The following is an 11,373-nucleotide window of genomic DNA, read 5'->3' as shown; positions in this document are numbered from 1 at the left end:
GGCCTAGAACCTGGTCTATTGCTGTAGCCCAAGCTAAGCTTAAACTTACTGTGACCATCTTTCTTCAGCCTTCTGAGGCACTGATGTTCTTAACAATGGACTGGGGCCATGACTCTGGTTAAAAGTGTTTGCCATCCAAACACAAGGACTTAAGTTCACCCCCTGAGCCCAGGTAAATGCTGTGTGCACAGCAGTCCACCTGTAATTATTTTTTAAATTTATTTTTATTTTATGTGCATTAGTGTGTGAAGGTGTCCGATTCCCTAGAAATGTAATTATAGACAGTTCTGAGCTGCCATGTGGTTGCTGGGAATTGAACTCAGGACTTCTGGAAGATCAGCCACTGCTCTTAACCGCTGAACCATCTTTCCAGCCCCCTCCACCTGTAATTCTAACTGTACAAGGCAGAGACAAGGGATTTCAGAGCAAGCTGGCTGGCAAAACTAGCCATATTGGCAAGCTCTGGGTTTGATTGAGACACCCTGGCTCCATGAATCACGTAAGAAGACTGATGCAGAATTCTTAGCAATAGCGCATGCACACACGCGTGGAAATGTCCTCTCTTGCCCTCAAAAATAAAAAGGACTCCTTCCCAGACAGGAGAATGATGTCGAGGTCAGGTACAGACCTGGGTGGCAGGCAGAGGTGGTGAGGAGACACCATTGGCTAAAGGCACGCTGACTCACTAACAGGGCTGGGATTGGAGGAGATTCATACAGTCCCGCCTTGATCCCAGACCTGAGGCCTGCAGCAGTTGGGAGTGGCCAGTGCTGAACCCTTGACATCTGCCTAAGCCGGGGGAGGGGGGGGGGTAGGACACAGGTCCCTGGGCCAACAAAGCTTCCAAACAGGGGCCACACTTGCTCTACTTTATGAAGCCTGCACGTGAAGTCGGCCTTGCAGATCCTGCACTATGCCATTTGGAGTTATTTTCCTCACATTTTTGCCAAGGGCCAGTTCCTAGGGAAATGGCTCGGAGCTGAGACGCGGGCGCTGCAGTTGTAGTGGGGCACTTCTCGGGAGCGCCCCCTGCTGGACATCAGAGGAAGCGCACCTGGGTTCCGTCTCTACAGTGGCTCCCACGGAGCTCAAACTGGGTAGAACCAGGGTTCTTCCCCTTCCTGGCTTCAATGCCTAGAGTCCATTGCGAGGACAGTAAACTCACCAAAGGGAGACCTTTTTTGTATGTGCCCACGTGACACATGAGCAAACCCCAGTGCTGTTGCCAGGTCCTACACCAGGGATAAACACAACTGAGACAGAGGCACCCGGCCCAGACAGGTTCTGGATAATCTATTGCAAAGCATTGAATATAGAACGGCGCATGAAGTCACACCTCAATGAGTGACGCTATTATTAACCATTATTACCAGGAGCCGTGGACTAAATGGGGCATATCTTCCTGGAGTGTCAGTACTTAAGGATTAGGAGGGAAGGACACTGTTTCAACAAACACAGGCATCCGTGAAAGCAAAACGCAAAACTCACTTAGATTCTGTGTGCGGTGTGGAATGCATCGGTGTGAATGCATGCTTGTGTGTTGGGGGGGGCACGGTGTGTTTGGGTGAGTGTGCACCTGCTTGCTTACAGATGCGTAGGCCAGAGTGGATGTTAGCTACCTTCCTGCATTATTCCCCACCTTAATGTATTGAAGTAGGGAGTCTTAGTTAGGGTTAATTTTGCTGTGGTGAAGCGCCATGACCAAAAGCAACTTGGGGAGGGAAGGGTTTACTTGGCTCCCCACTTACAAGTGGAAGTCATCGAAGGAAGTCGGGACAGGAACTCAAACAGGGCAGGAACCAGGAGGCAGGAGCTGATGCAGAGGCCATGGAGGGTGCTGCTCACTGGCTTGGTCCTCATGGCTTGCTCAGTCAGCTTTCTTATAGAACCCAGGACCACCAGGCCAGGGATGGCCCCACCCACAATGGGCTTCCCCATCGGTCACTAAGAAAATGCTCTACAGGTTTGTGCACAGCCCAATCATATGGAGGCATTTTCTCAATTGAGGTTCCCTCCTCTCAGATGGTTCTAGTTTGTGTCAAATTGACATAAAACCACCCAGCACATGGGGTCCCATATCAATCCAGAGCATACTGATTTAGCTAGTTTAGTAACCAGTTTGCTCTGGCCATCCCTTCTAAGCACTGGCATTACAGGTAGGTCGCCACTCCCACCCAGCATTACCACGTGTGCTGGGGACCCAAACTCTGGTTCTCATACTTGTTCGGCTGGTGTTTTACCCACTAAGCCATTTCTCCGGTGCTCTCTCGGATTTGTAACATTAAATGCAGCCTTGGCCCTGCCTTGTTCTACCTTCCTCCTCTAGTTTTCTTCCTCAGCCCCACTTCTACCTCTTAGGACAAAAGGACAGGTGGTTAATGCCCTGCCATCAGGAACTGCTCAGAGGGAGGTCTGGCAGAGCCTCAAGATGCTGCCTGTGCTTGGAGCCATCAGTACCTGAAACCTTAGGCAGTGGGCACCTGGGGTCCTGTGTTAGTAAGGTGGGTTAATATGCCTGTGCATGAGTGTGCATGCCTGTGATGACAATATACAATATGTGAAAGAGCCTGGCATGATGCCAACTCCAATATATATATATGCCGAATAAATGTTAGGTTAGGTTATAGGGTGTGCAAAGAGATGGGACTTTGTTTTGAGATGCTGTGTTCACTCAGCTACCAAAAATGGTACTTAAGAGGCTTCTATTACAAAAGTGAAATTGCCCAGATTTTTGTGAGGAAATGAGAACTTGTCTCTTAGCAATGTTTGCTTTGGTTTTTAGGAATCCCTATAGCTTTAGGCTTACCTCAAACTTCTTGTGTAGCTGTTTGACTTATTTTATGCATCTGAGTACACTGTCTCTGTTTACCAGAGACAGGGAAGTCTATCAGAAGAGGGCACCAGATCCCATTACAGATGGTTGTGAGCCACCATGTGGTTGCTGGGAATTGAACTCAGGACCTCTGGAAGAGCAGTCGGTGCTCTTAACCACTGAGCCATCTCTTTAGGGATGATGGAGCTCAGGTTTTTCTGCATGCTAGGCAAGCACTCTGCCATTCAACCTTCATTCCCAGCTCTTACAGTATTAACTTCTTGTTTGCTTGTAGGTTTGTTTGTTTGGTTGGTTGGTTGTTTGGTTGGTTGGTTTGAGACAGCATCTCTATAGTCCAGGCTGTCCTGAAAGTCACTATGTAGACTGGTTGGTCTCAAACTCAGAGATCCTCCTGTCTCTGGCTCCTGAATACTTGGAGTTAAAGTTGTGTGCACCACCACGCCCAGCTAATATTAACTTATGACCATGCTACCTTGGGGAAAAAGTTCTCACTTGAAAGTCAATCTTGCTTTTAAATCACAGCCCAGCTTTCCTTGAGCTTTTAGCCAAAGGGTGTGTGTGTGTGTATGTGTTTAATACTTGAATTTTCAAATTTTGGGTCCATGAACAACCTGCCTGAGACTAATCGCACTTAAGTATTTGTTTCAGAGCATCTTATGGACCTGGCTCTATGCAGGTTCTTTTTTAATTTTTGTAAATTTGTTTTTATTTGTTTTTGAGACAGTGTCTGAAACTTGGTTGGTAGACCAGGCTGTTGTCAAACTCACAGAGCTCTGCTTTGGCTCAGCCAGAATTAAAGGGGTTTTCCACCATGTTGGGCATAAATTTTAATGACCTGTATGCATATGGGTGCTTAAATGTGTGTATGTCTGCTACTACAAGTATGCAGTGCTGGAGGCCCAGAAGACAGCATCAGATCCCCTGGAACTGGAGTTGTGAATTCTCAACTGGTTGCTGAGAATTGAACCTGGGTCTTTGGAAAGAGCAGCCAGTGCTTTTAACTGCTAAGCTGCCCCTCCAGCCCTGTGCATGTTCATTTTTCTCTGAGTGTACTTCAACATCCCCAGAATCCCCAAAATTATCCAACGTGCGGGTTCTGCCTCTTTTCCCTTTGTAAGAGCCTGACCACCTGGCTAATTGCTGTGGATGGTGCTAGAGAAATGTTCAAAAAAAGTGCTTCTGATTGGGAAAGATTATGGGGGGCACACCTTGAGTATTCTTAATTCCCTCCAAACAACCCATTAGAAATCCTTTGTCTGAGAATGTGTCTAAGGCTCTAGGACCTTACCAAGGTGAAGCACCAAATTAATAGAATTACTATTTTTATTTTACAGTGGTGATAAGGAGCTGACCATAAGGTAGCCGAATAACAGGTCTGCTGGGCTTCAGTTTAGTCTAGGCAGGGGTTTTCAGCATTAGAGTAATGACTAAATGTCGGTGGGAGAGCTATATGCCAGGCCCTGTTCTACTTCATAACCTCAGCACTGCAACGATGCAGGTATTGCTATCATACATGCAAGAAAGCTGAGGGGAGAAGAAGTTAACCCAAACTGGCCTAAGACTCCTACAGGAATACTGTGGCATATACCTGCTCCCCAGCCCCCTCCCCCAGCCTCTCATGTATGCTAGAGCATGGGCAAACACACACACATCAAATAAAGAACAAATTGTAATAAAAAATTTAATTAAGAAAAGGGTTGGCAAGAAGGCTCAGAGGGTAAGTGCTCAACCCTGATGACCCACATTTGATCCCCAGAACCCCACTGATGAGAGAACAGTCCCTGCAAGCTGTCCTTCAACTTCCGGATGTGCACCATGGCTCCTTCACTCCCCAAAATATTTGTTTTAGGAACAGAGGAGTTCAGTTGCTTGTCTTTTTAGATCATCAGTGTCTTAGTTTAGGTTTGTTGTCCCTCCAGGAAAAGCAAATCTAATTGATGGTGCAGGAGGGGACCAGCCTGGGCTATGGTCCTTGCCTTAGGTAGGGTTTTACTGCTGTGAACAGACATCATGAACAAGGCAACTCTCATAAAGGATGACATTTAACTGGGGCTGGCTTACAGGTTCAGAGGTTCAGTCCATTATCATCAAGGAGGGAGCATGGGCAGTGTCTAGGCAGATGTAGGGCTGGAGGAGCTGAGAGTTCTACATCTTCATCCAAAGGCAGACAGGAAGAGATTGGTTTCCAGGTAGTTAGGACAAGAGTATTAAAGCCCACGCCCACAGTGACACACCTACTCCAACAAGGCCACACCCACTCCAACATGGCCACACCCACTCCAACAAGGCCACACCTCCTAATAATGCAGTTTCCTGGGCCTAGCATATACAAACCATTGCAATCAATAAACAGCCAAGGTTTGGAAGCACAGCTCCTACTTTTTAAAAATTGTTTTGTTTTGTTTTGAAGACTGGGTCTTACTATGTAGGCCTGGCAATCCTGGAACTTATTAGGTAGACTAGGCTGGCCTTAGACCCACATAGATCCTCCTGGTTCTTCTAATCACTCCCAATTTTCCCTCCTGCTGTGTACAGAAAGCCTCATTGAGATATGGATTCACCAAAAGGGCTTTGAAGGCAAACCGCTGGTGCTTTTGACTTGCTGCCCTTTCTCATTTGGCTCTGGGCTCTCAACACAACCTCTAGACCAATTCCTAAGGGGTCATGACCTTCCCAGTTCTGCTTGGGACTCTACATATTCTATACCTATCTATTAGAGCCTTGCTTACAAGCTGCCTTGGAGTTGCCTTTTCAGCTGTTTAATGAGTATTTGTTTTATGTGCCCAACTAGACTGTCCTCTAGGCACATGTTCAAGGCATGCACTACCACACCCCGTTGACATCGACTTCAAAACGCTGTATTGTGGTTATATCTGTGTATGTGAGTGTGGGCACATGTGGGCACCTAGAGGACAAAGATGCTGTCACTCTGCAGGGTTACAACTTGACTGGGGTGCCCAGGGAGCTTGCTGTACTTGACTAGGAGTGAGGGCACACTCTTTAATCCCAGTACTCACTTGGGAGGCAGAAGCTGACAGATTTGAGTTTGAGGCCAGCCTGATTTACAAGTGAGTTTACACAGATAGATGGATCAGTGAGAGTTCAGGCGAGCCAGGGCTACATAGTAAGACCCTGCCTCAAAAATCCCAAAATATATTATTATAGAAAAGTGGGGGGGAGGGGGAGAGAAGTTGGCTCAGTAGGAAAAGCATTTGCCACACAAGCCTGAGTTCAGTCCCCAGATACCATATAAAATTGAAGAGCATCAACTCCATTTTGTTATATACTTCAATAGCACATTTGCGTCACACACATCCTATACATATATAAAATCATAATAAATTTAAATTTAAATTAATCTTATTTATTTTGGTTTCTCTTTGTAGCCCTTGCCGTCCTGAAACTCACTTTGTAAATCAGGGCTGGCCTCAAATCCACAGAGATTCTCCTGCCTCTGCCTTCTAAGTGCTGGGATTAAAAGCGTGTGCCACCACTAAACCACATTTTTTTTCTTTTTTAAAATTTGTTTGGTTTTTCGAGACTGGGTTTCTCTGTGTAACCTGGACTTGCTCTGAGACCAGTCTGGCCTATAACAGAGATCTGCCTGCCTCTGCCTCTGGAGTGCTGAGTTAAAGGCGTGGCCACCAAGTCAGATGCAGGCATTCTGTTTTGTAAAGAAGTTAATAGACAGCCTAGCGTGCAGTCCCCGCCCCTCTGCTCCGGTAGGTCACTACCCTTCCTCTCGCCTGATCCTGCCTCTTCGTTCTTACAGCCCTGCCACGCCCCGCGGCAGTCCTTCCGCCCCCGCCCCAAGCATCTTCAGCGTCCCCTAGCGACCAGACGGCGGCTCCTAGCAACAGCATCCCGGCGCCCTAACGACGGCGGCACGCAGGCTACGTCAGCGCGCTTGGCCCCGCCCCCGCGCCGCCGGCCCCGCCTCCCCGCGCCTTAGGCTGCCGCCGCCGCCGCCGCCGCCGCTGTCGCTGCCGCCGCCGCCCGAGACTTGCGCAGAGCAGTTATGGCGGATCCCGCAGCGCCCGCACCCGCTCCCGCCCAGGCCCAGGCTGCCGCCGCCCCGACCCCGGCCGCAGCCCCCGCCGCCGCCCCGCCGCCCGCGCCCGCCACGGACTCGACCTCAGGGCCGTCCTCCGACTCCGGCCCCGAAGCGGGCTCGCAGCGCCTGCTGTTCTCTCACGACCTGGTGTCGGGCCGTTACCGCGGCTCCGTGCACTTCGGGCTGGTGCGCCTCATCCACGGCGAGGACTCGGACTCGGAGGGCGAGGAGGACGGCCGCGGCAGCTCGGGCTGCTCCGAGGCCGGGGGCGCGGGCCACGAGGAGGGCCGGGCCAGCCCGCTGCGGCGCGGCTACGTGCGCGTCCAGTGGTACCCGGAGGGCGTCAAGCAGCATGTGAAGGAGACCAAGGTGAGGCGGGCCGGGGCGGTCGGCAGGGCTCGGGGGGAACGCCGCCTCAGCGCCCGGTGCACCGTCATCACACCGGCCTGGGCGCGCACGCCGGCAAGGCTGCCGGCTCGGGGCGAGGGGAGGGGCCTTTGCGAGCGATGCTCGGCTGTGGTGTTGGCCTCGGGGTGATGGACGCTCACGGATGCCCGTGGGGACCTCCTCGGGCGCTGAGGCGGGTTCGGCGTTACACTAGTGCGGCGTTTTGCTGACAACCCCCACCGCTGAAGGAGGTCCATGCTGCATTGTGCTTCCCGAAGGGAAGGCCGTGCCGGGGAGGGCTTGGCTGTGGGTATTCCAAAACAAAGATAGAGGTGAAACGCGAAGAAGTTGAGCAGATGCTGACGGAATGCACGGTGGAGCAGCGGCCCGATGTCTTTTTTTTTGTTTTAACCCTGCTGCATCCTTTGAATTACTGCGGAGAACTTTGTGAGGAAAATGATGAACAGTCCGGGGCCATGATATTAATAGTACTGAGGGAGATGGTGGCAGCTGCCACTGGGTGTCTAAGGACTTCTTGGGGTGGGGTGTCCTATGAAATCATGGATAGAAGAGAGGGACCAATGGGAAAAGCTGTCGCATCTTTTTGTATTTTTTTTTTTAACCTGGAGATGTTAAGCAAATAACATATTCTCCCACTGTTTTGGGAAGAAGCTTGTGAATGAAGCAATTCTACAAGAGAGGACTGTCATCGTAAACCTAAACCAAGATTGGTTTGCAGGCTTGTTTTCCTGGCTGTGTGTTTTGTATCTGTCTCTCACATATCTTTACCTCACAGCTCTCCCTCTCCTGCCCCTCCCCATCAGGAAACATTTCTAAGCATGAATCAGGCCTGCTTCCTTTTAGGCCCCTGGAAAGTGAGAGGTCTGCTTTGGGGGAAGGCTGTTAATTCAGTATCTTTTTGCAGTGCTGAAGGTTGAACCCAGGGACTTGGTGGTAGACCAGTACTTTGACATAGAGCTACCTCCTAAACCATTTTACTTTATTTTGAGAGTAAATCTTGACAAATTGTCCAGATTGGCCTTGAAATTAAGATATTCTCACCTCAGCCTAGACAGTATGGAGGAGCCACACCAGCAGGAGGCTCCTCAGAAGCTAATGTAAGGCAGAGTGTGGTGACTCATGCTTTTAATCCCAGCACTAGGGAGGCTGAGGCAGGAGGATCTCTTGGGTCTGAGGCCAGCCTTGTCTACATAGTGGACAGCCAGAGCTACATAATAAGACCGTGTCTCAAAAAGAAAACAAACAAGCAAAAAAGGCTTCTCACACTGGGTAAGACAGCAGCGGCATACGGCTTCAAGCCATGCTGAGAAGGGAGACACTGCGGACGGAGATGGCAGGAGACCAGGTAGGAAAAAGCCTGGCTCCTGAGTAGAGGCTGTGATCTAGTTCTTGTGCAGGGGTGATTGCTGATAGCAGCATCTCTCAGTAACCAGTGTGTACCCACATCCACACAACACACACAGAACCTCGGTTTCTCCTCAGAAACGTGTAAATCAGGCAACAGCTTCTGATTCTTATGAAAACTGAGTTTATTTGCAAAAGTATTTGGAAAATGTGCCATTTAATAAGAATGCTTATTAAAAATGATCGGTGTTGTGTCTGGGAAAAGGGGTTATTGCTCTCCTTCTGTGTCTGCATTGTGGGGCCAGCGGTTTTCTGTAAGGTTCAGGAAATATATCCCATCAGTCAGTGACCCCAGAAGTTTGACTCCTACCCTGGCTGAGGGAGCTCTGCCACTGGGCGCTGCCATTTTCCTTTGTCTGTTGTTCCTGTTCCTCTTGACGTTGATGGTTAACTTTGTTTATGGGTTGTGTTCCCTCTGCCTCCCCCGACCTGAAAAGCTCATTCTGGAGTTGTATAGAAAACAATTTGAAAAGACATGTGTTGGGGAAGGTTTTGAAGCTTCCCTGTTGACTTGGTTGGATTGCATTGGAGCCCATCTTGTCTCTGGTAGCGTTTCCTTCACTATTGTAGTCCTTATAGCTTCCAGCAAAGGGACTCCAAGGAGGGGTGGGCTGGGGGTTTCCACTGCAGGTCACAAGAAGGGCTGTTGGGAAGGAGTAAGAGAGTGCATTTTTGTGGAGGTTGTACATTTATAGGTAGTGAGTGTCTGTCACCACGAGTTGTGGGCCCAGGACAGAGGTGGGTCCTGGAACCTTGCAGCCATATGTTTAGGGAGCTTGTCCTGCCCTCCTGCACCACATTCATTCTAAGCTCAGGATGACAGTATACCAAAGTATCTGAGTCCTGAGGTCGAAGGACCCTGTTTACTGGCATTTTGTGGCTGACAGTTTGTTATCCTGGAGATCTACCTGATTGTGCTTCCTGAGTCTGGAATTAAAGACACAGTACCACATGCAGCTTTAGTGACAGTTTTTAGGAATCTTTTTTTTTTCTTGGGTTTGTTTTTTAAGTTGACAACAGCAGTGCACACCTTTAATCCTAGCGAACTGATCTCTTTAATGCCAGCAAGGCCTACAGAGTGAGTTCTAGGACAGCCAGGGCTACACAGAGAGATTTTGTATTGAAAGAAAAAAAGTTGGTAGTTATTGGAATAATTTTAACTGTGCCTGTTTGCTGGAGCATTCCTCACATTTCTGGGGTATTTTTGTAGTTTACATGTTCAGTTGGAGAATATGAATACTAGCTTAATACTCTTTACAGATTTAGTTAAATTTATGTATATGAGTGCTCTGTCTATACACCTGCATGCTAGAAGAGGGCATCAGATCTCAAGATAGATGGTTGTGAACCACCATGCTGAGAACTGGACTCAAGACCTGGAGGAGGCCAGCTCTCCAGCCCCAGCCCTCCTTTCTTAAAAGCCTTTATTGTAGCCATGCTGACCTGAAACACAGCCTCTTGCCTCAGCTTCCCAAGTAGTTAGTAGTGTGTCTGCCATGCCTAGCATACTTCCTTCTCTTTAAAAAGATTTGTTTTTATTTTTAATTGTGTGTGTGTGTGTGTAGGGATATGTGAACATGAGTAAGTTTGAGTGCAGAAACCGAAAGAGGACATGAGTGCTCAGAACTGAACTTTGGTCCTTAGGAAGAACAGCAAGTGCTCTTAACTGCTGGCACATCTCTCCAGCCCTAATACCCATCTCTAAACGTACGTTTTTAGCAAACATATTTATAAAAGATAATTAAGGGATGGGCAGCAAGCCCTATTTCCTTCTTTTCCCCACTATAAATGAGCAGCAGAAATGAAGTTTTTCTTCCCCACAACACGGGATTTGAGGCTGTCCCACAGCTCCCAGCAGCCAGGATTAAGCTTTTTTAGAACCTAAAGAACGGCTAGGTGTGATGGTACCCTCTGTCCTAGCACTCTCCTCTATCTATGGGAGCTTCAGACCTGCTGGTCTACATAGTGAGTTCCAGAACATAGACCCAGTTAAAAAAAAAAAAAAAACATCTTTCCCCCAACCACACCCCAGCAAAAGGACTTAACAGCCAGAAGTTCCTCCCAGCTCTCTCCCAGCATTCTGACTTCACCCTGGTGGCCTACTCCTTGGCTTAGAGCTTCTCACCTGGCTGGGTGTCCTCTATGGAAGCTTGCCCTCTTCCAGCACTGCTGGCTCACCCTTTGAGTACTGTTCTGAAATAAAGCCAACAACAACAGCCCCTTAGCTGCCCTGAGCCCTGGCTAGACAGGGAGGTTTTCTCCATTTCCACCTATCATGCTGGGATAGAGCAGTCCTAGGAGGAAAGAGCTGGACTGCTGTCAGTCAGTTCAAGCTCAGGTTTCTTTCTGGAGGTATTGATTTGGGCTTGTTTCTCTCTTCCCTCCCTCTCTCCCTTTTCTCCCTTCCTCCCTTCCTCCCTTCCCTTAACAGGGTCTCACATCACCCATGCTGTCTAAAAACTCACCTTGTAGCAGAGGACAACTCTGTACTTCTGATCCTTCTGCCTCCACCTCCCCAGTGCTGGGAATGCAGGCCCGTGTGGCCACCACACCTCACTGTTGCTTACCCACCTCTTGTGTTTTAAGTTGCCGCAACACTCTGTCTCTAAATTCAAGCTGCCTGCTGATTACACTGCTTTTGTGAGGCTGGTGTGGGGTGTGTGTGAAGCTCCCT

The 11,373-nt window shown here is 49.0% G+C and overlaps 1 protein-coding gene across 2 annotated transcripts in view; it reads left to right on the top strand.

The window, feature by feature from the left end:
• Nucleotides 1–6,797: 6,797 nt before the first annotated feature.
• The window catches only part of UBE2O (ubiquitin conjugating enzyme E2 O), a 42,592-nt gene continuing 38,016 nt past the window's right edge, over nucleotides 6,798–11,373 (top strand). For both annotated transcript variants that reach the window (XM_080923774.1, XM_080923773.1), the window contains exon 1: nucleotides 6,798–7,256. In XM_080923774.1, the coding sequence (XP_080779900.1) occupies nucleotides 6,852–7,256 (405 nt within the window). In that variant the 5' untranslated portion in view covers nucleotides 6,798–6,851. The remainder of the gene's footprint in view (nucleotides 7,257–11,373) is intronic.

This window comes from Micromys minutus, assembly GCF_963924665.1.
Source record: "Micromys minutus genome assembly, chromosome: 10".
Taxonomy (NCBI): Eukaryota; Metazoa; Chordata; class Mammalia; order Rodentia; family Muridae; genus Micromys; species Micromys minutus.
Note: the sequence above shows the minus strand (reverse complement) of the source record. Positions and strands in the feature narration are given on the sequence as shown.